This window comes from Terrapene carolina, unplaced genomic scaffold (genome assembly GCF_002925995.2).
Source record: "Terrapene carolina triunguis isolate 2854851 unplaced genomic scaffold, T_m_triunguis-2.0 Scaffold96, whole genome shotgun sequence".
NCBI classification, from domain to species: domain Eukaryota; kingdom Metazoa; phylum Chordata; order Testudines; family Emydidae; genus Terrapene; species Terrapene triunguis.
Genome location: NW_020664447.1, coordinates 30,938,092 through 30,962,234, shown reverse-complemented (window position 1 = coordinate 30,962,234; position 24,143 = coordinate 30,938,092). Strand labels below are relative to the sequence as shown.

General features: G+C 47.8%; 1 protein-coding gene across 2 annotated transcripts in view; it reads right to left on the bottom strand.

Moving 5' to 3' along the window:
• Positions 1–1,399: 1,399 nt before the first annotated feature.
• The window catches only part of CUNH11orf49 (chromosome unknown C11orf49 homolog), a 150,914-nt gene continuing 128,170 nt past the window's right edge, over positions 1,400–24,143 (bottom strand). For both annotated transcript variants that reach the window (XM_024215065.2, XM_024215073.3), the window contains exons 4-9: positions 18,727–18,811; positions 12,020–12,105; positions 10,192–10,387; positions 8,293–8,402; positions 4,174–4,237; positions 1,400–3,413 (exon numbers count right to left, since the gene is read on the bottom strand). In XM_024215065.2, the coding sequence (XP_024070833.1) occupies positions 3,233–3,413; positions 4,174–4,237; positions 8,293–8,402; positions 10,192–10,387; positions 12,020–12,105; positions 18,727–18,811 (722 nt within the window). In that variant the 3' untranslated portion in view covers positions 1,400–3,232. The remainder of the gene's footprint in view (positions 3,414–4,173; positions 4,238–8,292; positions 8,403–10,191; positions 10,388–12,019; positions 12,106–18,726; positions 18,812–24,143) is intronic.

The window sequence follows — 24,143 nt, the reverse complement described above, 5'->3', positions numbered from 1 at the left end:
TTATACTGAAGTGTAAACATGCCCTAAAAAAAACCCCCATGGCTCTTCATTGATCTCTTTCCCTGCTGTGGTAGTGGAGGGTCAGAATGCCCAGGACGCCTATTTGAAGACTTCGATATCTGCCTCACACCGATCCTGTTGATGAAACAATGCTGAACCTCTTCCCCTCCCAGCCTGAGACATCTCCTTCACCCCACCTGCTAAGGATGCAGCTCATGCTGCGTGAAGTGATTCATCAGAGTACTGAAACGAGGCAAAAGTTCAGGCCTTCCTGGGTATTGCAACATTTGCTCCTTATGCACCCTATAGGCAAACCAATAACTCAGGGCATTTGAAGCAAAGTAGAACTTGGGCCTGAGTTGAAAGAGAAAGCTGGACTTTGGCTGTGTGGTTACTAGAGACCTAAGCTTGTGGATTAGCCTCAGTGTTACCACTAGAGGCAGGGTGTCCATTCCACCCAGGCTGATTGGATGCTAGTACTGAATAACAATTACTACACTGTCCTCTGGGGGTCTAGTCCCACAGTCCCTGCTACAGCTTACTAAAGCAGTGGTTTCTGGAAGGCTCCTGGGAACGCAGGGGAATTGTGGGAAAAGGGATCAAACTCTAGGGAAACTCCCATAATTCCCAGAGGAAAGCACATTAAGCCCTAATGTACTGGCACCATTTCTTAGAGCTTCTCCCCTCCCCCCAAAAGGAGGCTAGAGTGAATGCTGAGCTCATGCTTGGTGAGCAAGGTTTCCTTAGGAGCTGCTGAAAAGCAGTCATGCAGTATCTGAGGCAGCTGTGGTCAGGCAGTGCAGAGTGTTCTGGCAGGCCCTGTGAAGCGACAGACCAGCAGCTAATGGTGGTTTTGCTGGAATGGCCAATGCATCATAACACAGGCTCAAAATTAGTCTTTCATTAGTGAGCGCTGAATATAAACACATTGTAGACCCATGCATAACATGAAACAAAAAGATAAGGGGCAGATTCATCCCTGCAGTAGTGCTAGGGCCACTGTAGGGACAGAGGGAGGTTGCTTGTGCTTGTGCTCTTGCCATAGAGTAGTGATGATTCAGGCCCTATATGTGTCCATATCAATGACACAGCCTCCTTTAAATCTGTAGCTACCAAAGCCAAGCTAACAGAAATAATACATAAAAACCAATCTATAGGTCAGAGTTAAGGTTCTTGTGATGAACAATGCATCTCTTTGTGCTGGATAAGAATCATGTGTTTACTATATAGGACGTGTAAGACCCTTAATTACTCATGCCTTTCCTTGCTTTTAACTGTGCGGTTTATACGCGGTTGGTAAGTACATTGTTCTCAGAAACTTTACCTGGTTTTTGAAACAAAGCTCTGGTATTCAGAAGTATGTTTATTGAGCACTATCAGTGCATTTCATCCAGTACAGAATATAGCGGAAGACATGGGCCTTCTCTAGTATCGAGTTGACATAGAGAGAATAGTCCAAAGACTGTTCACACTGCACAGCCAGAGACTGTGGACACCCTCCCATATTTTCTGCTCTCCTTGGGAACATGATCTCCACACGCGCTGGCTCCTTTATTGACACTTTGGAGGTTATACACTATCACTTAGGTTAGTTGGGTGCTCTGACACCTTCCTCCATTCAGCAAACACAGTGCTGTGAGCTGCATCAGCTAATGTGTTTGGGGGTGCTGACTCCTTCAGAGATGACACAGCAAAGTGGGAGCCCCAGACTTAGTATTCACCTTGCACTAAGTGCTTTATTCCCTGGATTGTGTAATTTTACTCAAAGACAGACAGGACTGTTACAGCAGTTTAAATAAAATAAATTACAATACATAAATAACCTACCTACCAGCTCTTCTCAGCTGGGGCTGGTGCAGGGGCACAGGCTGGGGAGGATTTGAGCAAGCTTATTTTTATAACAGATCGTTCTAGGGCCAAGTCCATCCTGGTTCCATTAAATGGAGCCTAACTTTTGGCTGTGTAGCATTGCCCAATTTAGCTCCAAACCTCAGATGAACTGCTCCAGGTGTTCTGCACCTCACAAACCTAGGGGAAGGGGGAAAGACTCCCTGAGAATCAGGAGAGTGAAACCCTGGGGAGACAACTGGCCTGTGGGGCAGACCAAGGCAAATTATGAAACGCCAAACTCTGCTCCCCCTGTTTAGGCCTCCAGGGCAGTGGAGACCAAACTGCTACAGTTCCATAATAGTCTGATTATCCAGTAATAATGCATAAGGGAGGGGGATTCATTCTTGTAGGGGCAGAATTCAAGTGATGTTGACTCCACTGCTGCTATATTAATGCTTGCACTCTCACAACCGATAACTGAGGTTTAGTGAAGATAACCCTCACCCTTGCTTCCCCACCACCCCCAACACTCCATCCTATCTAACACAGCAGCTAGGACACTATGTTTGTGGACCACAAGGTCTGTGGCCAGGGAATTTATATGCTGTGTTCTTCTCCCTAGATGATGTAATTATAGAGAGGGTGGTCCCAGGGAGACAGGCTCTAGAGAGAGGCCTTCGAGAGGATAACCTAATACAACAGACGAGCCATACATCTATACTACAACTACAACATGAGTACTACAATGGTGTAGTACTTATTAACTGAAACTTTGTGTCCTTTTACTTTGGCATCTCTTGGACACTCCCTCTGAGGAAAAAACACAGATGGTGTGGAGAGGACAACAGCTAGGTCTTTTCTAATTTTAGGAACTTCTCCTGCCACTGCTCTAGCACAGGTGCAGCTCTGCCAGGAGTAATTATAGTAGAAGCACTAGTGTAGACCAGCTTCTAATCACCAGATTGTCTACACCAGGTCTGAGCAGTTACACAACAAAACACCCACTGTTGCTAGCACCTGTCCAACTGCACCAGGTTGAGACCAACAGTAGGAGAATTTCCTACCACTCTTTGAGTAGAGGAAGATTGAGTGGAGAGGTCTTCACACAGCATTCTTCCACTGGGTTGTCCATTTTGCCAGCAGAGGGCAGCATAACTCTACAGCTGGAAGTGGCCTCCGGATGAGAGATTCCTCAGCTAATTAGGATATAGGAGAATGGTGTTGTTTTGGATGGAATTGGTGGTCCTGGTAATGGGGAATGGTGTGGATGTACCTGCACCTAGATGCAGGTGCAGAATGGGTGGGACCCATCTTCAGAGGCAATGCCCATCACCTTTCAGCATCTGGAATGAGGTGCTGTTCCACCACATCCCCATCAGTCTAGTGGGACCCAGGAGGAGGATTAGTTCTCAGAGGATTCTGTCTCGTCGGTGGAGCCATCGCTCTCTGTATTCACTTTCTGGCGGTGGTGGAGAGGTTTCCAGGGGGAGCTGATTCTTGGGGAGGTGCGGGTAGGCAGGTTGGCAATGTCCCCACTGGAGCCGGCTGGAGTGGAGATGGAGAGCCCTGAAACCTGAGATAGTCTGAAAGAGAAATGACAAACCCCAGGTGGTCTAGACTGTCATATTCACCCCTTACCCAGCAGCAGGTCTGGAGCAAGCCAGGGATAGGATCACAGATCCAGAGCTGATCTCACAGAACTATCCTCTAACACAGAGAGAGATGCTTACAGCAGACCAGGGAATGCTCTGCAGTGGCACCTGGCAGATGGACCCTGTCTGGGTTTTGATTTTGTGACTCCTTCCTCATGTTTCAATAGGTCAACCCCTTGCTCTGTGTGTGTCCCTAAATCTCTGTCAGAAGCTGGGACTGGATGGCAGGGGATGGATTACTCAATAATTGCTCTGTTCTGTTCATAGCATCTGGCACTGGCCACTGTCAGAAAACAGGATACTGGGCTAGATGGACCACTGGTCTGACCCAGTATGGCCATTCTTAGGTCCCTCTCCCCAAGTCACAGCCTCTACTACCCCAACTGTCCTGCTATTTTCACCACTGTATGAGACTTGATCCTCCACAATAAAAAGTCCTTCACTTGGGGTTCTCCACTGCCTCTTGTCTCCCTGCAGACAGGTCTCTTCTCTGCATTTGAAGACCATCCCAATAACTTAGTCTGCTACACCTAGGAACACTCCACAAAAGGGCCTTTGCTGCCTAGGCTGAAGGACTGCTCCATTGTCATACGGCTGGGTGAGAGAAAAGGGGACAGCTCCCAAACCCAGGCTCCCATCATGCTGCCTTAGATCTGCCACCTTCCTTCCCACTCTGGACAACTGCACTTACAGTTTCTCCAATTCCTGATCCATGGGAGGGTCGAGAAGCAGGTCTCCTTTATCTGGCAGAGCCCCTGGAAAACAGCAGCAAGAAAACACTCAATGCAGAGTGTGGTCATGTGGGAACAGGCTCCATGCACAATAGAGTTCAAGGACTCTATGGCATAGAGCTATTCAGTATCAGATCTACAAAAGAGAGGAGGCCCTCCTTCCCACCTGGTCTATAGTTGTATACTGTTCAGCCCAGCTCAGTCTGAATGTAAGGCGTTGTCTGCCTAAGGCATAGGAGTTTTTGTGACCTGTGCATGGCACACTCCACTGATGCGCACAGCAGCCTTTTTCACAGTACAGCCATGTGTCAAATGTGTTTGCACAGTCACACTCACCAGGCTGCCTGACTGTACTAGTATCAGAGCATTCTGAGAAAATCCAGGCAGCTACCCCAAAGTGCTGCAGCAGGGGACAGAATACCCAGAGGACATGCATAGAGAGCAGTACTAGCAGTACATGGGGCAGTGCACTCTGGGATGTCCTACCACACAGAGAGCTGGAGAAAAGAGGACCAGCCAAACAAGTTACACAGGCATGATTGGGGGACTCAGTCACTCTGCAAAATAACAGTACAAGAGCCTGGTCCACTGACAAACACAGCACACGGTTAGCAGCTCTGGTCATTATCAGAGCATTGACCTTGTTCTGTGGGCACAAACCAGCTTTAGAGCAAAGTATGCCACTGACTGGTTACACACTCAATTAGCAGTTACAGCATACAGACAGGGCTGAATCTGAGACTCAGAAATTTGTGGCTAGGAGAGCAGATTTGTTGGTGCTGGTGGCAGCTTTGAGCTCAGGCCTGGGGCTAAACCATTCTGCACCCCAGACAGCACCTCTAGTATATTCCCAGGGACAGGAAGGCTGTCAGGCCCAACCCTGGTTTTCTATGAGGTCTGAGAAACTGCAGATAAGTGGATGGGCCACACTCTGTCAGCAACTGCTGCCAGAGTGTGAGAGGGATGGGCCCAGTAGGATGGGTCAGAGATCATCTCCCCCATTTCTCACTGTAAAACCAGGATATTGACTAGGGCATGTTAACTGGGGCTGGTATATCCCTATTCAGGATGAGGGATGTGCAGTGTGGTCAGGTGACTGTGCCTGTTGATACTTCAGGGTTCACACTGAGTTACACTGGGAAGGAGGGCAGGAGCCTGTTAGGAAGTCCCTTCTTCTAAATCAGTGGCTAACTCCTCCCTGTACACAGATCCAGGAAGGATGTGGGCCAGGCCAACACAAAGAGGATAGGAACTGCCTTGCCCTGGCCAGGACATTGCCACAGCAAAACCCCAGGTATAAACAAGGCTTCAGAACAATTGCAGAGCTGGACCAATGGCTCAATGGGGAGTGCTCTGCTGTGCATGAAACCTAGAAGCCACAGTCAGTGTCTTTGGGGTAAGTGCTTTATACTACTATGTGGGAGATCTGGATTTGGTTAATGGCCCTGGTTTCTTGTTCCCCAGGGAGGTGGGGCCTGGGGATTCATGCACTCCTATACAGGAGTCCTCTGAGAGAGGCATTCAGCTACTGCAGTGACAGGCACCAAATAAGAACCCACACCAACAGACAGCTGACCCTCAACTTATTCCAGTGTTGGGCCCCCCACAACCACCAGAGAAGCCAGATGCTCTAGTGCGCCTGTCACCATGACCGAGAAGCCCAGGAGTGCTCCAACCCGCGGCTTGCCATGGGCTTAATTAGAAGAATAAGTCAGATAAAGCCTGGGTTTGTTTCTGCATTTGTAGAACGTGTAGTGAGGTCTCTGGGGCACTTGAATTACTTGGGAGAGTTGGTAAATAACACTCAAAGGGATTCATGAATCAATATTGACACTGGAGTTAGACTGCAGATTCCAATCTGCCTGACAAACTCATCAATAGGGCCCCAGCCAGAATAAACCATTCTAATCCCCATCCCTATTCTACTAGCTGGGCATCCTGCGAGGCCCCAGTGAGACTAAAGAACACAGGGCCCTGATTGAAAGCTCCTTTGCCTCTGAAGCTCTTGCCTGGAACTGCCCTTGCTGCAGGGCATTGGGAAGCCTGTGATCCCCTGCAGCCCAAAGACTATTCAAATCATCATGCAAGCAAGCTTAAAAGACAGTAGAAGAATCATTCTTCCTTGCCAAGATGCTGCACCTGTTAGACTTGTGGCTGCTACCCCTCCCGTGAGAGGCCTCAGCAGGAGGCTGGCAGGGGGCCAGGGCTGTGTTAATGGAAAGGAAAACCCAGAGACTTTGAACATGGTACAATGGAAGCTGTGGGCAGGGATTTCTCAGCCCATCTGTTTTCTTTCCACCTTGCTCGAAATGGATTTCATAGAGCTAAGGGGAAAAAGTCTTGCTTGGTGCAATCCAGGCATCACCTTCTCCAGTGAATACACTGTTTTCTAAGTCTGTTTGCAGAGGGGATTGGTGGGTTGTATTCATGTCCCTTTGATATATAATCTCTGTGTTGCTGGGTAAACAGCCCTGCCTGAGAGGAGTATTCACAGCTCAAATGGTCTGTAGAGGGTAGAGGCTCAACCAGAGAGAGGACAATTCTGCTCTCTGCCAAGACACACACCTGTGAGAAGGAGCAGGCATTTCAGGTAGGGGAAGCTACTTTCCCCCGAGGCTCGTCTCTGAAGTATGGGGACTATTGGAGACTCAGCCCTAGAACTAGAGGGAGAAACTGTTCAATAGGATGGAAGTCCTGTTGATTGGGTCTCACCCTGTGAAGGCTAAGAAGTGAGAGCCCCAGGCATCCAGATATTCCTCCTAGGCCCTGAGACAGCCTTGGGGTTACAGATTCAGCCCTGCTCAACTCAGCCAACAAGTGAGCTCTCTGTTCGCTTTTGCAGGAAGGGAAGGGGAAGCACAAGCAAGGCACAGGGGGTCTGCATGGAATAAAGGGTTTGAAATCTATAAAAATGAGGAATAGGCAAGGAGCAGTCCAGTTCCCTTGCTCTTGGATAACACTGACCTCCGCAACAGAGGAATGGGACTGAGCTGGGAGAGCCCATGTGCTCTGCACCACTCAGAGCTGACATTTTACAGCCAACCCCCTCCCACCCCAGGGTTCTAACCCAGTCTGGTGCAGAATTCTCCAGCAGCTTCACATCTGTTCACAATGGGAGGATGTGACAACCTTAAATATGACCCTGAATAAGCCAACCAGTTCGGTTTCCCTTGTGCCTTTTTCTAATATTAAATTCAATGTATTTTACACTGGCCCCAGATTTTCAATATGGCACAGGTTTTTGTACTGACAACTGCCTTGGAGGGGTTATTTGGGAAAGCTGTAGGCTTAGGCAGTTGGGTTTAATTAATTTAATTTAATTAATGGAGAAATCCTATCTCCTAGAACTGGAAGGGACCTTGAAAGGTCATCGAGTCCAGCCCCCTGCCTTCACTAGCAGGACCAAGTACTGATTTTGCCCCAGATCCCTAAGTGGCCCCCTCAAGGATTGAACTCACAACCCTGGGTTTAGCTGGCCAATACTCAAACCACTGAGCTATCCCTCCCCCCCAAGAGGTTGTGAGACAGTTAGGAAGGTCGGGGAGGCAATTTGGTCTTTGGCCCCAAGGAGGTATTGGGGATGAGGATGCATTTTTTTCTTCCTTTTCACTTGTAGCCAAGGACGAAGATCATTTAACATGTGGGGGAAAGGGGACTTGAACTCAGTTCCCCACCCTAGCAACTTCTGAGAGCAATGAGCTCTTACTTGCCCCCTTACGCAATACCCGTGCCTTCCAACATTAATGGATAAACACATTAAATTAGATGGATATTTCTGTTAAAATGATCAGCAGTAGTTAACAATATTGCTATTATGGGTGTCAATGTCAACATCTCAAATCTCAATACCTCCCTAGACCTACTGTTTCAGGCACTCTGCAGACTCAGACAGATGTTGCTGCATCGGACTATGTTTTCATTTGTTTCATAAGGTTTCATTTGTGACCACAAGGGAGGGAGACCTTTATTTTCAAAGACAATTTAAAATCTGCTGCATGATTCTACAGCAAATTCCACAAAAAATGCAGAACGAGGAAAAACCTAGGGCCATATCCACAGGGCTCTGTTCCTCCTCTTACCTAGGGCTCTGTTGATCCCATGATGCTTTGCAAGAGCCATAAGGAATCCATAGAAGGTCAGTCTCTGTACACTGCTCAGTACCTCTTTGACAAGGGCAGATGGGGGACAGCTAGATGGAGAAGAAGAAAGAGGAAAATAAAACCTGGCATGAGTCATAGAACATCCTCCTCCTTCTAACTCCCTGATGTCTGACCACCCTGAAGCAGCCCTAGCTGTGCTCCCTGACTGTGTCCTCCTGGAATGGATTGGGGGAAGTAAACCCGCTTCCACCTGTTGCCTTTTGCCAAGCAAGACCTTCAAGCTAGGGTAGATCCCCCAAATCATCCATAATTGCCTCCAGTCCAAGGAGAGGAGAAAGCATTCTGGCAGGGCACATTCCATCTACCTGGACATGTAGGAACCTGAGCAGATGAGGCTACAGAAATCTGTATCTGTAAGGTCTGGTGTTCTTCTATGCTGTGCTGAAGGAAGGATAGTCTTGTAGACCGGGCACCAAACTGTGACTCTGGTGATCTATGGGTCTACTGCTGCCTCTAATAGACTCCCTTGGACAAATCACTTGTTTGTTCTGTGCCTGAACTCCACATCAGTACAATGGGTTAATGATAGTCCCAAGCTCCTGGGGCTGTTGTGAGAATAACTTCATTAATGTGCCTGGGTGCTCAGATACCAGGACAATGGGTACCACTGAAATACTTTCCATAATTAAAGCATCCTCCTAACAGGCATCTTTGGGAGATGTAGCCCCTCCCTGCAGTGCTAGTTTGCTGCTGGAGCAGTATGCTTGAAAGCCTTTTGCTTCCCCACAAGCTGCCTGGTGTTATACTTAGGACCCTACCAAATTCACGGTCCATTTTTGGTCAATTTCACGGTCAAAGGATTTAAAAAATCGTAAATTTCATGATTTCAGCTATTTAAAGCTGAAGTTTCACGGTGTTGTAATTGTAGGGGTCTTGACCCAAAAAGAAGTTGTGAGGGGTCAAAAGGTTATTATAGGGGAGGTTGTAATACCACTACCTTACTTCTGCGCTGCTGCTGGCGGCGGTGCTGCCTTCAGAGCTGGGCAGCTGGTGAGTGACGGCTGTTGGCTGGGAGCCCAGCTCTGAAGACAGAGCCGCTGCCAGCAGCTGCACAGAAGTAAAGATGGTATGGTATGGTATTGCCACCCTTATGTCTGCGCTGCTGCTGACGGGGCACGGCCTTCAGAGTTGGGCTAACAGCTGCCACTCTCCGGCTGCCCAGCTCCAAAGGCAGCACAGAAGTAAGGGTGGCAATACTGCAATCCCCTTAAAATAACCTTGTGCCCCTCCCCCCGGCAACTTCCTTTTGGGTCAGGACTCCCAATTTGAGAAATGCTGGTCTCCCCTGTGAAATCTGTATAGTATAGGGAAAAAGCGCACAAAAGACCAAATTTCACAGTCCGTGACGCGTTTTTCATGGCCGTGAATTTGGTAGGGCCCTAGTTATACTGTACTGTGACTAGCTACTGCACCTATACAAACCTCTGCAAACTACTCTGATGCTAAGAGGCCTTTCCTACCACTTCTACCTCTAGGAAGTCAACAGTGTTTTGCTCATTCCCTGTTGTGAACACACTTTGCCCACTGAGCCTCTTCCATAGGCAAGGAGGTCAGGGCAGAAGAACAATCTCCAAAGGAAAGCATAACCCCAATGGGAACCATTTACCTCGATGATCAGCTAACCCCCTCAATGCTTATGTCTGTGAAATAATTTCTCTTTCTTTGTTAGGCCGGTTACACAGAGTTCTCTCCCTTCACACCCATTGAAGGAGACTTAGAGGGGTCCACAGCTGATGCAAACCCTGTAGTTCCTCAGAGCTCCACCCTTCCTAAGACAATCTTCCAGGTACTGGCTGTGAGTCTGCCCCCACTCCTTACCTGTATTTTGACCTATCACACAGGGACTCTAGACAGTGGTAGAACAGAGATGCCTCCACCCCATCAAGTGGGCTGCACTCACTCGGAGCCAGGCGTGAACGGTGCTGCCCAGAGGATGATGTTGGCACAATCACAGTGTTCGGATTCTTACCAGTCAACAGATCTTGATAAATGGCAGCAACACTCTCCAGGAACTCTGCAAAGCAGGAGGATGGCTTAGCACTCAGGACTATGATAGGATTGACAATTAGAACATTCACTTGATCTACCAGGTTCTGGCCAGAGCTGGGACTAAAGTGTCATCTGCAGCTGTATGTAAGACCGGTATGACCTGAACAAATGTACAGCACTGAGGCATCCTACCTGTTTACATCACATACCATACAGGCCCATGTGCTGCACAGAGGCATCTTCCATATAAACTGCAAGCTTGAAGAGCTGCAAGGGGAGGTACCCAAAGTTACTGCAGGTAGCCACCCACTCTAATGTAGTTCATCTAAGAGGGAAAGGAAGCTACATGTGGGTAAAAAAGTAGGGTGTGGGGGCTAATGTCAATGCCACCCTGCCAGATTAGTTTCTAAACCACAAAAATCTCCACTCCCCTTTCATTTCCATTGAATGAAACATCACCCAAGTTAGGAACTGAATGTTAGGAATTGCAGTAGGAGCCGAGGGAGCGGGTTAGTCAGGCTCCAGTCTGCATCCCAGCCTGCCTCAGCACAGCTCCAAAGTAAATACAACATGGGATCTAAAGGAAAGGCCAGGATGGGCCAGAGCTAGAGCTGGCAGAAAGTGCTTTCCTCAGGCTCCCAGTACTGCCCACTGTTTACTGCAAGAGTCTAATTTTAAACAAGTTTGTTTATGGATGTGGTCAACAGTTTACAAATCTAGATTCCATTTGGAGTGGTTTGCATGTGTGTGGGTTGGTGGGAGAGTGTGCGCGAGTGTGTGTGTGTGCATGGTGTGCATGTGTGAACAAAAATGGGGTGGTGTGTTTTGGGTGTGTGTATGAAATGCATGTGTGAATGAGACTGAGACCATGTGAGGGAGGGGGCAGTGGGGTGACTTCTGAGGCTGTGTTGAGGTTCTGTAGCTCACTGTGGAAATATCTGCTGTATCAAAGAAAGTTTTTCCAACCATATGCCATTTCTCAGACTTTTCCCATCCTTGACTCGGGGCACTCCAAACTTATTTCAGTCCACCTCTCACAAACTAGTACCCTGAGCTGCTTCACCTTGATGACATGGTCATGGATAATGCTGGGCTTCACAGAGGGAATTCACAGCAGGAAAGACCTCATCAGTAAGTATGCAGAGAAATACAGATGTTTGTACTATGGACAGGGGCTGAATCTAACTGCACAGCTTGGAATATAGGAATTGCCATACTGCATTAGACTAGCAGGCTATCTAGTTCAGTATCCTGTCTCCAGCAGGGGCCAGTACCAGCTACTTCAGAAAAAGAAACCCTGCAGTAGACAGTTATACGAAAATCTGCCCCCTAAGCCCGAATAGTTAGAGGTTGACATATGGCCCAAGGCTTAACAGTTTATATTCCTCATAAGGTTCTTTTAAATATATACATATTTACCATTATAACTCTCCATATTAATGTATAATTTCCTTTTGAATCCTGCCAAGCTCCTGACTTCAGTGATATTCTGTGTCAATGAGTTCCCCAGGCTGCGTGTGTGTTTTGTGTGAAAAGTATTTCCTTTTATTAGTTTTGAAAGAGTGCAAGAGACACTTGGGGGCTGAGAAGCTGCAAAAGAAAGAGACAAGCTAGGGCAGATGGTGGAGGCACCAGCCTCCCAGCAGACTGGACTCACCTGAGTAGTAAAATTGTATCTGGAAGGCAAAGAGGAAATCAGAAAAAGACATCAAGCAGTCCATGGCATCATCCATGAGCACAATCCTGGGAGCAAGAGGAGGAGAGAGAGAACTCAGCAAACACAAGGAGACAACACTCTGCAACCAGCTCCTTTTCCTTACAGTAGGTCAGAAAGTTCAGACCTTGGAAGAGGGTGGTCACTCAAGGGGAACTTCCCAAACCCAGTGGGAAGAAGCCCATCAAGGAGAGTTGGGAACTCCCAGATCTGTGCGGGTGACCCGGGGTGTCAGATGAGGAAAGCTTGGTAACTCAGACTCAGGGGAAGGCTCCTGTCTATTGCTGCTAGTAGCTCAGCCTCAATGATTGTGAACAGGGACTTTGTCTCACAAAGCAGAACAAATACCAAGCAGCAATTGATTCAAATTGCATAACAGTATGATGGACATGGTGGAATGCATATTGGCAATCACACAGGTTTACAAAAATTGCAGGCCTGGTTCTGATCTGAAACTAATGTAAATCAGGAGTAACTGAACTAAGGACAATGATGTTACACTGGTGTAAAATTGGTGTAAGTCAAAGGAGAATCAGGCCCTGTATGTGTAAAAGAGTGCTCCAAATTAGGCCATTTTCCATTTCATGGTGAAGATGACAACGATGAGTGACTCCCACCCCCAGGTCAAGCAAATCCCATTTCTATAAAAAGGGAAATACACCTCTACCTCGATATAACGCTGTCCTCGGGAGCCAAAAAATCTTACCGCGTTATAGGTGAAACTGCGTTATATTGAACTTGCTTTGATCCACTGCAGTGCGCAGCCCCGCCCCCCCCCGGAGTGCTGCTTTACCGCGTTATATCCGAATTCATGTTATATCGGGTCGCGTTATATCGAGGTAGCGGTGTAGCATGATGTGCACCTGGCACAAGGAGCCGCCTAACTGCACTGTGTCTGAAAACCTCCTACCCTCCCTCCCTCATGCATGAGGTTGTTTCTCCCTGAATGTCGTCATGACAGGTCTCTTGGAGACTGACCACCTCTTTGGGCAGGGACAATATCTTCTTTCTTTCTGCAAAGCACCAGGCACAGCTATGGAGCTATATACACCACATGTTGCACCATACATCATAAATACAAGTAATATCAACCAAGGCCATGGAGGCTGTAAGGATGGAGCTGAAATGGCAGCAAAGTCAACTCCTTTTAGGGACACCTCTGTTCTGGGGGAACCTCTGGATTCCAGAGCCACGCAAGAACAAAGGCCATCAGGGGCTCAGAGGTGAAACCCCAGGAACAATACTCTGACCACTGCTACTATGGGAGGAGGAAGAGGCCAGACTCTGAAGATGGGAAGGTAGAAGCTGGGGTCTGACAAAGGGAGAGGAACCCAGCAAAGGAAGAGGAGGGAAACCTAAGCTCCGGTACCCAGGTAGGCCTGTGAGCCTTCAGTGTGTGCTAAGGGGCTCAGGGAAGAGGCTCTAGGAAGCTGTGTGGGAGGCTGAGTTAAAAGAGCTATAGGACCCGTCTGTGCAAGAGGCTTCCCTCCCTGCCACTTGGACCCGCTCAATTCACTGTGGCATAACAAGCATGCAGAGCAGCTTGAATTAATTACCTCAAAGAAGAAACACTGGGGCTAAGAGGGTCCTCAGGAGAAAAGTCACTGTTTAAAACAAAACCCTTTGAAGATGTCAAAGTGCTTCTGATTTATTTATTATGTCCCAGAAACCTCCTCCTGTCTAGATCAGCAGTAGCTTCAGTTCTTAATTCTCACTAATAAGCATGTTCCCAAGATTGTCAGTGGCCACATCAAGGAGATGACTTTGAAGCTGGCAGGCAGAGCATCTTCATCTCCCAGGCAATGCAGCTCAGCCACTGGCATTTCAAACCACTCTTCAAGCACTGGAAATGCTACAGGCCACATCACTTAGAAGTGGGACTCCCTCCCTTCACATCCTGATCTTCTCGCCAGACAACCTCAACACCCCGACACCATCGCTTTTGCCAATACAATTCTCCTTCCTGCACAAGGTGGGCAATGGTAGGAGTATGCTATGCATATTTTCTGTGGAGAGGGGATACCACATCACCTCTATGACATCCAACTCATTTCACTTGTGAAATCTAAAGCTGCAGTGTCAGTGCCTGAGCCCATGCAGCAGCCAGACTCTCTCCCCGATTTACAGAAGAGCAGCAGGGAGTTGGTATTAGTTTGGGAATTTGCTGAGATGTTTGTAGCTGTTAAATAAGGACACAAAGCCAGGATATAAAATTCTGCTGCCTGAATCTGAAGAGGGAAGTGTCTGACTGGAAGCAGGTGCACTCTGGTGCTGAGTTACTGACTCCAGTTGTCCATAGTGTCTGCAATCCAGAGAGATTGAGAAATGTGTAAATCCAGTACAATCACTTTACCGGCCTGCAGCTCTGCTATGTCCCCAAACAACCAGCTGACTGCACAGCTGGGAAGCTAGGAAAGCACCATAAGCAACATGTCTGCACATCTCTCCTAAAGTGCTTGATGAGAGGAGAATCCCAGCCACAAAGGGTCTGCAACCCAGGCAGCATGCCCTGAATTTAGGGCCAAGTCTGACAGACTGAAAAAGGGACTCCCGGGAGCTCTGTTGGGGGTTATTTTTTTGGGGGGGGATTCTTCATTTGCTCCTTCCTGTTGTCTAAACTGGACTGTAAACTCCTCAGGGCTTTTTACATGTGTGGGTGGTACTTTGCACACTTTAGAGAACTCAGGTCCAGATCCTCAGATTTTAGGTGCCTAATTCCCATTGATTTCCATGGATGTTAGGAGCCTAAATATCTTTGTGGATCTGGCCCTCAGTGAATAATAATAACCACAATAATGAAGATCAAGGGAACAAACTCTTTGGAAAGGGATGAAGAAAAGTGCCTCCAACTGAGGGACCTTGTGATGGGTGTACCAGGCTATCAAGGTTCAAGTGGGTTTGTTGGGTAGGAGGGCCTTGTTACTCTGCCAATGAAGGAACTCTCTGACCCGCTGATTGTGGCTAGGATCCCAGAAGCCCAGTCCAGTCAGTGAGGCCCAGGAAGGGCTCTAGCCCAGACTGGTGGGAAGGAAGATTCCTCTCAGTTTTGACTGTGCACTTATCTTTGCTGCTATTAAAGACTAACAGGCACAGTGGGTTGGTCTACACTGTAGAGTAAGCCCAGGGTCCGAACTCAGGCTCAAGCCTAACACCCCCCTTCCAGCTACACAAAACTGCGTTAACTCAGGGTTTGGACCCAACATTCCAGGACCCCCTGGGGGCAGAGAGTCTCAGCCTGAGTCAAACTGGGACCCAGGGTTCAAGCCCTGTTGCTTTGCAGTGTAAATGTAGCCCCACTGGACTCGTGTCCTGGGAGTCCGCCTAAAGTATACCACAATCAACTTTCTTTATCCTCTGGACAGTCAAGTTTTCCCATACTGCACCACAAAAAAAGGTCTAGAGCAGCCACATTTTGGAAGGGTGCTAAGAAGTCTTAGATATGGGTGGTTGGACTCAGGCCCACATAATGCAGTGTAGATGCTGGAGCCCCAGGTTGGGACCCAGGGTTCAACAATTCCTAATCTGGGATTCAAATGAATGTAGATCCTCAAGTCCTAAGTTAACAAACTCAAGGTTTGCTAACTTGAGTTCTGATAACCCTGGGCTTAAATTGCAGTGTAGACATACCAAGTTTGCCTAAGGCAGAGAGGGCTTGGGTCTCATGGGGTTAGGTTTGCTTTCTGCTGTTAAGACCTTAAAATCAATAGAGCATCCTAAAATATCAAAAACCAAAATGGAGAGACTTTTTTTTTTTAAATTAAGCATAGGATCTGATGCCTCTCTTTTGAGAGGGGAAGTGTGGGCTCAGATACAGTCCCTGGCTCATGATCTCAAACAAGAAAATCCCTCTTCTTCACACCTTTCTCCAAGTCAAAGACTCTGCAAACTAGACAACACCTCTGAAGACAAAACCCTTTAACTTGCAGGTGGCTAATGCCCTGCTGAGCACCAGCACATCCAAGGCATCTGACTAAGGTATATAGCCACTAGTCTGGTTCTTCCTTGGATGTGCCAGAGGCATTTGCACTGCACCTCGAACAGAGGAACTGTGTTCCTTGTGTTTTGATACCAATAAAACCTGTATTGTTGTTGCCTCTGTTCTTCTGTCCTGACCTCTTTCCCTTCCAATGTTTGTTATCACTGCATAGCAACAGCTCCTGGAAGAGCAGAGCGTGCAGTGCCGTGAGATCATCTCAGCCATGCAGCTATGAGGTTACCATGAGGATGTGCTCTTACTAACAGTGCCTATGATTTCACAGTCCCCAGCTTTATCAATGAATGCTGTTACTGCCACCACCACTTCTGTATTCACTCCTCTTCTCAAAGCAAAGCAATCACAGAGCTGTCTGGGTGCTCAGACTGAATGGGGGCAATCTCATAGGTCTGTCTGTGACACCCACACCCTGCAAGGAATCAATCAAATGGGATAGGAGAAATAACTCACTGAAATTTGTATGCAGTGTAGTTGTAAATGTGTTGGTTCCAGGATATTAGAGAGAAGGTAGGTGAGGTAATATCTTTTATTAGACCAACTTCTGTTGGTGAGAGAGACAAGCTTATTTAGCCATGACATTCTGAATTAGTTTCCCAGACCTGAAGAAGAGCCCCATGTAAGCTTGAAAGCTTTACTTTCTCAGCAACAGAAGTTGGTCCAATAAAAGATATTGCCTCACCTACCTTGTCCCACTGACATTTGTGTTTTTAAACCGTAGAAGCTAAAGGGGAGAGTGGGTAGAGCGACATAACTAGAGGGGAATTCAGACAGAGACAGAAAAAAGGGATGCAGATGTGGAGGAAAGAGGAAATTAGTTTTAGACTTAAAACAAGTTTTATTACACTCACTTAACTAGATTAGCATGTAACAACAAAATAATATTAATGTGTGTGTGTGCAGTTCTCTAGTCAGGCAGGAAGTGAGGTCATCCCCACCTGAGCCTGGGTGCCTCAGACAGAGATCTCATTTCTCTTGCACACCTGTTCCCAAACCCCAGCCTGTCTGTCTCTAAGACATACACAGAACAGTGCAGTTGTGGGAAGCCTGCCCCTGAATGGGGCCTCTAGTTTACAACAGCCTTGCGGATTAAATTCCTTTTCGCAAACATCATAACATGTGTAGACACACTGAAATCTCACTTTTATGCACTGTCCCAAATCCCTGCTCAGCTCAGCTGGAATCTGTGGAATACAGGCCCATGCATAGGACAGTGCTTTTGCACCTCCATGAAAGGCAGCAGCAGCAGCAATGTCCTTGCTCTACAGTTAGTGCTCCATCACGGTCTAATGCTGGAGGCCAGGGACTTGCATTCAGGGGAGCCAGGAAAACCAGAATTCCTCACCAATGTGCCAGAGGGAGCAGTGCTGCTCTACTTCTAGTTTTAACTGGACCTAACACAGCATTAACTGCACTTCAATTGTGACAGCAGCACCCTGGGAGCCAGGGAGGCATTCAAAGGAGCCCAGCAGTATGGAAATATTGGCAGATGGGAATACACATCTCTTGCTTCCTCGCTCTCTCTTTTTTGGGGGGGAGAGGTATATATATTTTTCATGGGAATATGATGCTGGTGAAAGGCACTAGACTGACATGTAGAGATTGAACACCTCTTCATCCACAGACCAGAAACAACACAGGCAGCAGCCAGTGTCCTGCCAGTGTGCCTATGCTCTGACCTGGAAGGGCAGGGAAGAGAGTTCAGCCTCCCTGACCTCTCTCTGTTACAAACAGCAAAGAGACCATTTATTTCTTTGACCTTATTGTTAACATGTAGATATGCTCACTGGGATCTGGACTGACACCCCCACCCCATTTCACCTAGAAAGGCCATCTTTGCCATCAGATGGTTAATAAACCAACAATATGGGCTGGATTGGAATCAGTGACTGAGAGGTGAAGGGCTCCATATCATGTTACCAATGTCCTGAGCCATCTGCCCCCTTTAAGCCTTGTCTAGGGTCTGAAAATAAATTGTTTTAAACCAGATTGGCTAACATGTTTCTAACTAACATGATTTTAAACAATATTGCAGAAAGGGTTTAGTATAATGTGTAGCTGATTGTGATCAACCTTAGAAGGGGTAGAAACACGTTTTAAAAGATGTTAAATGCCATCTACAATAATGTTCAAAATCATGTTAGTTAAAATGTGTTAGCTACCACTGCTTTATACACAACTTATTTTCTGAGTGTAGACAAAGTCAGAGACTGCAATGTTGATATATTAGCATCACGCTGGTATTTCATTCCTAGCATATCATAACAACAGACCACTTCTATTTGCTAAGGAAAGCTCCCCTTCTCAATCACAAATCTTGGTACCTCTCTGCCCTAAAAGATTCTGACCTTATCTCTAAGGGTAGGTCTACACTGTAGCTGAAGGTGTAATTTCCATCTTGGGCAGATGTACACACACTAGCTTAGATACAGCAAGTGCGCTAAAAGTAGCAGTGTAGCTGCGGTGGCACAGGCTATCGCGTGTACTTCTAGTTGAGCTGGAAATTATACCTCCAGCTGCAGTGTCTTGGTAGTCCATCGATCCGCAGTGTAGACATACGCTAAATGTCCTTACTCACATTTTAACCCTTTCAGCACCAGGGACTAAAGCCATTGTAGGGCTGATCTACCTATCAAGAGAGAAATGGATGAAGACCCACCTTGCTGCCTTCTGAGTAAGTTCCATTGGGAAGTCAGGGCAGAGCAACTGCAGCAGACAATGGTACTCCTTCGCTGTCAGCAAATCTGCAGCAGAAACAGACAGGAGAGCATCAGAATCTTTTCTGAGATTGTTCCTTCCCCTCCCTCCCTCCATGCCCAGGCAATATGTCTGCTCTTATTCTCTTCAGGAGTCAAGATTGATAAGGCTGGTATTCAGGACAAAGGAACTGCCATTATTTTTGTAGAGATGCCTTTTAGATGGAGAGTCCAGCAAAGCAGGCAGTCAGGAAGAGGCATGGCAAAAGGAGAGAGCTACCGAAGTGAATCCAGCAGACAGAACTGGTAACAGGTAGTAATTCAGGGAGAAAAGGGGTAATAAAGCAGGGGAAGCTCAAGTGTCAACTCAAGTTCATTTAACTTGTGTATAACTAGCTGGAAAAGAGAACCATTTCAAAGCTGCTTAAATTTGCTGAAATTCACTGGCATGGCAACATTCACCACAACATGCCTGAAAACCATCCACAGAACATCTGGCAGCAGTATGGAGGGCTATGGAGTATAAACCCACAGACATTATTATTTTGGCATCCAATAATGCAGCTGGATAGCTTCTTTAGGAATAGCATGTACAAATCTGGTCACTGTATTATAGGACGCACAGAGCAAAGATCCAAAATATACAAGAAGGGCAACCAAACGATTCATGTTTTAGGGAGCTGCTTTGAAAGACACTGGTCAAAAATGGCCTCTGTGGTTCAGCAGAAGGAGATTGAGAGAGGTGAATCTCAAGGAGGTTTATAGGATCCCAAGGGAATAGAAACACAGTGATGTCAAAAAGCTCTACATGATTGTATGTTCACAGTCCAAAAGGCTGTGGACTAAAGTTAAGGAGAGAACTAGCTGAACAACAGCAATTTTACAGTATTTCCACTTACAGAAGTATGCAAAGTATGGAAGAAAGAGCCAGTGGTAGAATTAGAGCCAAGCAGCAGTCAGGAAGGGAATCCAAAGGGCAAAGGCAGGAGCCCTGTAGTACAGGGCTTGGGCTCTTTTAGCACAGTTAGCTGTTAGCCCTCTGTAGCCCACAAAACTTCTGATCCAAATATTCAGCTGATGGATTTTCTAATAAATGGCCTCTCCCTTATCCCTGATGATGGCCCCAAGCTCCCTCATCAAAGACTCCGGAAAGCCTGACAGCCTCACAAGAGCAAGAGAGACAAAGGGAAAATTCTACCGATTCACTGGACATCAAAGAGGCAGATGTGGTTTCACTGTAGTGCCTCAGATAACTAAATGGATATTTTCCTATATTCAAGAATGACTAAAGACACATTGCTGGGGGGGCTCTCAGCAAAATCAGATCCCAACCTTTTCCCTTAGCTCCCCCTTACTGGGGGTGGGGGTTTGTTCCCTGCCCCCATTCCAACCCCTTCCCCGAAGTCCTCACCCCAACTCTGCCCCCTCCCTGCCCCCAGGGGGTGCAGGAGGGGTGTGGCGTATGGCAGGGGGCTCAGGTGTGGGGTGCAGAAGGGGTGAGGGGTGCAACAGGGGGTTGGGGTGCAGGGTGTGACAGGGGGCTCAGGGCAGGGGGTTGGGGTGCAGGAGGGGTGTGTGGGATGTGGCAGGGGGCTCCGGACAGGGGGTTGGGGTGCAGGAGGGGTGCGGGGTGTGGGCTCCGGCCCAGTGCCGCTTATCTAGAGCGGCTCTGGGGTGGCAGCGCCGTGCACCGTGGCCAGGGCAGGCTCCCTGCCTGCCTGCCCTGGCCCCTGGCCCCGCTCCGCTCTGCTCTGCTCCAGGAAGCAGCCGGAGTCCCGGGGGCGGGGGGAAATGGTGCCATGTGCTGCTCTTGCTGCTCCTCCAGGTACCTCCCCCAAAGCTCCCATTGGCCTCAGTTCCCCGTTCCCGGCCAATGGGAGCTTGCTTAAGTAAAGACATATCACCACTGTCCAACACTTTCCCCATATCCACAGAGCCAGTTATCTCATCATAGAAGGTAATCAGGTTGGTCAGGCATGACTTGTCTTTGGTGAATCCATGTTGACTGTTCCTGATCACCTTCCTCTCCTCTAAGTGCTTCAGAATGGATTCCTTGAGGACCTGCTCCATGATTTTGCCGGGGACCGAAGTGAGGCTGACCGGTCTGTAGTTCCCCGGGTTCTCTTTTTTCCCTTTTTAAAATATGGGCACTATATTTGCCTTTTTCCAATAGTCTGGGACCTCCCCCAGTCACATCAGCCAACTCCCTCAGCACCCTTGAATGCATTATATCTGGACCCATGAACTTGTGCACGTCCAGCTTTTCTAAATAGTCCTTAACCTGTTCTTTCACCACTGAGGGCTGCTCACCTCCTCCCCATACTGTGCTGCCCAGTGCAGCAGTCTGGGAGCTGACCTTGTCTGTGAAGACCGAGGTGAAAAAAGCATTGAGTACTTCAGCTTTTTCCACATCGTTTGTCACTATGTTGCCTCCCCCATTCAGTAAGGTTCCCACACTTTCCCTGACCTCCTTCTTGTTGCTAACATACCTGTAGAAACCCTTCTTGTTACCCTTCACATCCCTTGCTAGCTGCATCTCCAATTGTGCCTTGGTCTTCCTGATTACACCCCTGCATGCTCAAGCAATATTTTTATACTCCTCCCTAGTCATCTGTCCAAATTTCCACTTCTTGTTAGCTTCCTTTTTAGTTTAAGCTCACCGAAGATTTCACCGTTAAACCAAGCTGGTCGCCTGCCATATTTGCTATTCTTTCTGCACTTTGGGATGGTTTGTTCCTGCACGCTCAATAAGGCTTCTTTAAAATACAGCCAGCTCTCCTGGACTCCTTGCCCCCTCATATTAGCTTCCCAGGGGATCCTGCCCATCAGTTCCCTAAGGGAGTCAAAGTCTGCTTTTCTGAAGTTCAGGGTCCGTATTTGGCTACTTTCCTTTCTTCCTTTTGTCAGGATCCTGAACTCAACCCTCTCATGGTCACTTCTGCCTAGGTTGCCACCCACTTCTACTTCCCCTACCAATTCTTCACTGTTTGTAAGCAGCAGGTCAAGAGGAGCATGGCCCCTAGTCGGTTCCTCCAGCACTTGTACCAGGAAGTTGTCCCCAACACTCTCCAAAAACTTCCTGGACTGTCTGTGCATTGCTGTATTGCTCTCCCAGCAAATGTCAGGGTGATTGAAGTCCCCCAGTAGAACCAGGGCCTGTGATCTGGAAACTTCAGTTAGATGTCCGAAGAAAGCCTCATCTACCTCATCCTTCTGATCCGGTGGTCTATAGCATGCGCCCACCATGACATCATCCTTGCTGCTCTCACCTCTAAACTTAACCCAAAGACTCTCAACAGGCTTTTCTCCAGTTTCAAACTGGAGCTCTGAGCAATCATACCGCTCTTTTACATACAATGCAACTCCTCCACCTTTCGTCCCATACCTGTCCTTCCTGAACAGTTTATACCCATCCAGTCATGTGAACTGCCCCACCAAGTTTCTGTTATTCCAATCACATCACAGTTCTTTGATTGTTCCAGGACTTCCAATTCTCCACGCATTCACCTCCACAATTCGACGGTCCCTACCTGGGCCTTTTCCTTCAACAGGAGTCAGTGATGGACCTTTCAAGGGGCTCAGATCCCCAACAGGAGAGGCGTGCACTCATGACTCCTGTGTGGCCAGGCGGGCCGAACTAGGTTCCTGGCCCAAAGACCCTTGGGCCTTTTTGCCTGGTGCCAAGGAGCTGTGCTTCCATGCCTGGGCACCAGAGACGTTGATTGGTGCCGGGCGGAGCCTGATGCTGGGGGTGTGCTATGCACCAATGCTGAGGTGCTCACCGATTCTTGGTGGGAGGGCTTGGACGCCGGGCAAAGGGCTGACTCCATTAGAAGGGCTCCGAGTTGGATATCCCGCTCCTTCTGAGTTCCTGGCCAGAAGTTTTTACAAATACAGCACTTCTCTTTGACGTGCAATTCGCCCAAGCACTTGAGACAACTGCCGTGGGGATCGCTAACAGGCATAGGCCTATTACAGTCCGTGCAGGGCTTGAACCCGGGGGACTGGGGCATGCCCTGCCTGGGGCAAAGTCCCACTGGGGACTCTAACTCTAACTATAAGTCACTATCAAGAATCCTATGTACAAAGCCCTAAGGCTGAATGGCTCTTCACAAGGACAGAAAACTGCTAACCACTTGCAAGGCAAGGGAGAGAGGCACTCTGACTAACCACCACAGGCGGTAAGAAGGAATTGAGAGGGCATAGGGCCGGCGGCACCTGATATACCGTGGCATGAGCACGGCACTCCAGAAGGTGCCACTGCCGACCCTAAAGATACGGCTATGGCAAAAGTCTCCGATGACTGCGCACATGGGTGCGCGCACACCTAGAATGGAATCGACATGAGCAAGCACTCGAAGAAGAAGATCTAGTTCATTCTCCTTCCTCAGTGACCACGCCAGGAATGGTTTCTAGAGACTATTCTTCTGGGCTTGGTCCAGTCTAGTTTTAAATGACTCTAGCAAAGGAGTTCCCACCACTTCTCTGGAAAGACTATTTCTCAATCTAAACAGATTGCACGATCTGGAAGCTTTACCTAATATTCAACCTGAATTTCCTTTGCTTAGTTTCAAATTCCTCTCATTTACACTGTCTTATATCACTCTACATATTTTCTTTTGCCCTCTGGTGTTCCTCCCTTTCACATATTAGTAGGCCACTATTATAACTCTGTCTTCTATCTATACACACCTTAGGTTAGCCAAGCTATTAGTTCTTTTAATCTCTCCTCCTAAGCCTCTCTCTTTCTGGCCCCCCAATTGTTCTGAACTCTGTTCAGTTTTTGGTACTGAGGTGCCAGGAGAGGCACACAGTATTTAAGATCTGTTCACAGCAGACATGTACATATACATAGAGAGGATCGCCTGTCAACCTTGGATAGGATACTTCTCCCCATGCAGGCCAAAAATCTCCACTGGGGAGTCAGAGCAAAACATCCCCATTTTGTAAATTCTGTATTTTTTAACAATTTTTTTCTCAAAAATTCAAGGAATGATAGGAGCAGCAGGTTTCCTGCACAGCAGAGGAAGCTGGAATTGTCTACAGCACCAATGATCCCCAGACGAAGCGGCCTGAGGAGCTGACTGAGCACTACGTATGCCTCAAGTGAACCCTCTAACTTGCAGGAGTGAACCTTCTCCAGATTTTTAATATGTTCATAATTTCTGCACTTTTTTCTCCCTAAAGCCTGATGCTGAGTGACAGCAGTTTCATCATTTCTGCATCAGGAAACCATCAAGAACAATGTATAGCAATTGTGAATCTTTGCTCAGAAGAATTCTGGGAACATGCTGGCAAAGAAACTGAACTAGAAGCAGGGCCGGCTCTGGCTTTTTTGCCGCCCTAGGCAAAAAAGCCTCCGGCCGCCCCCCCCCCCCCC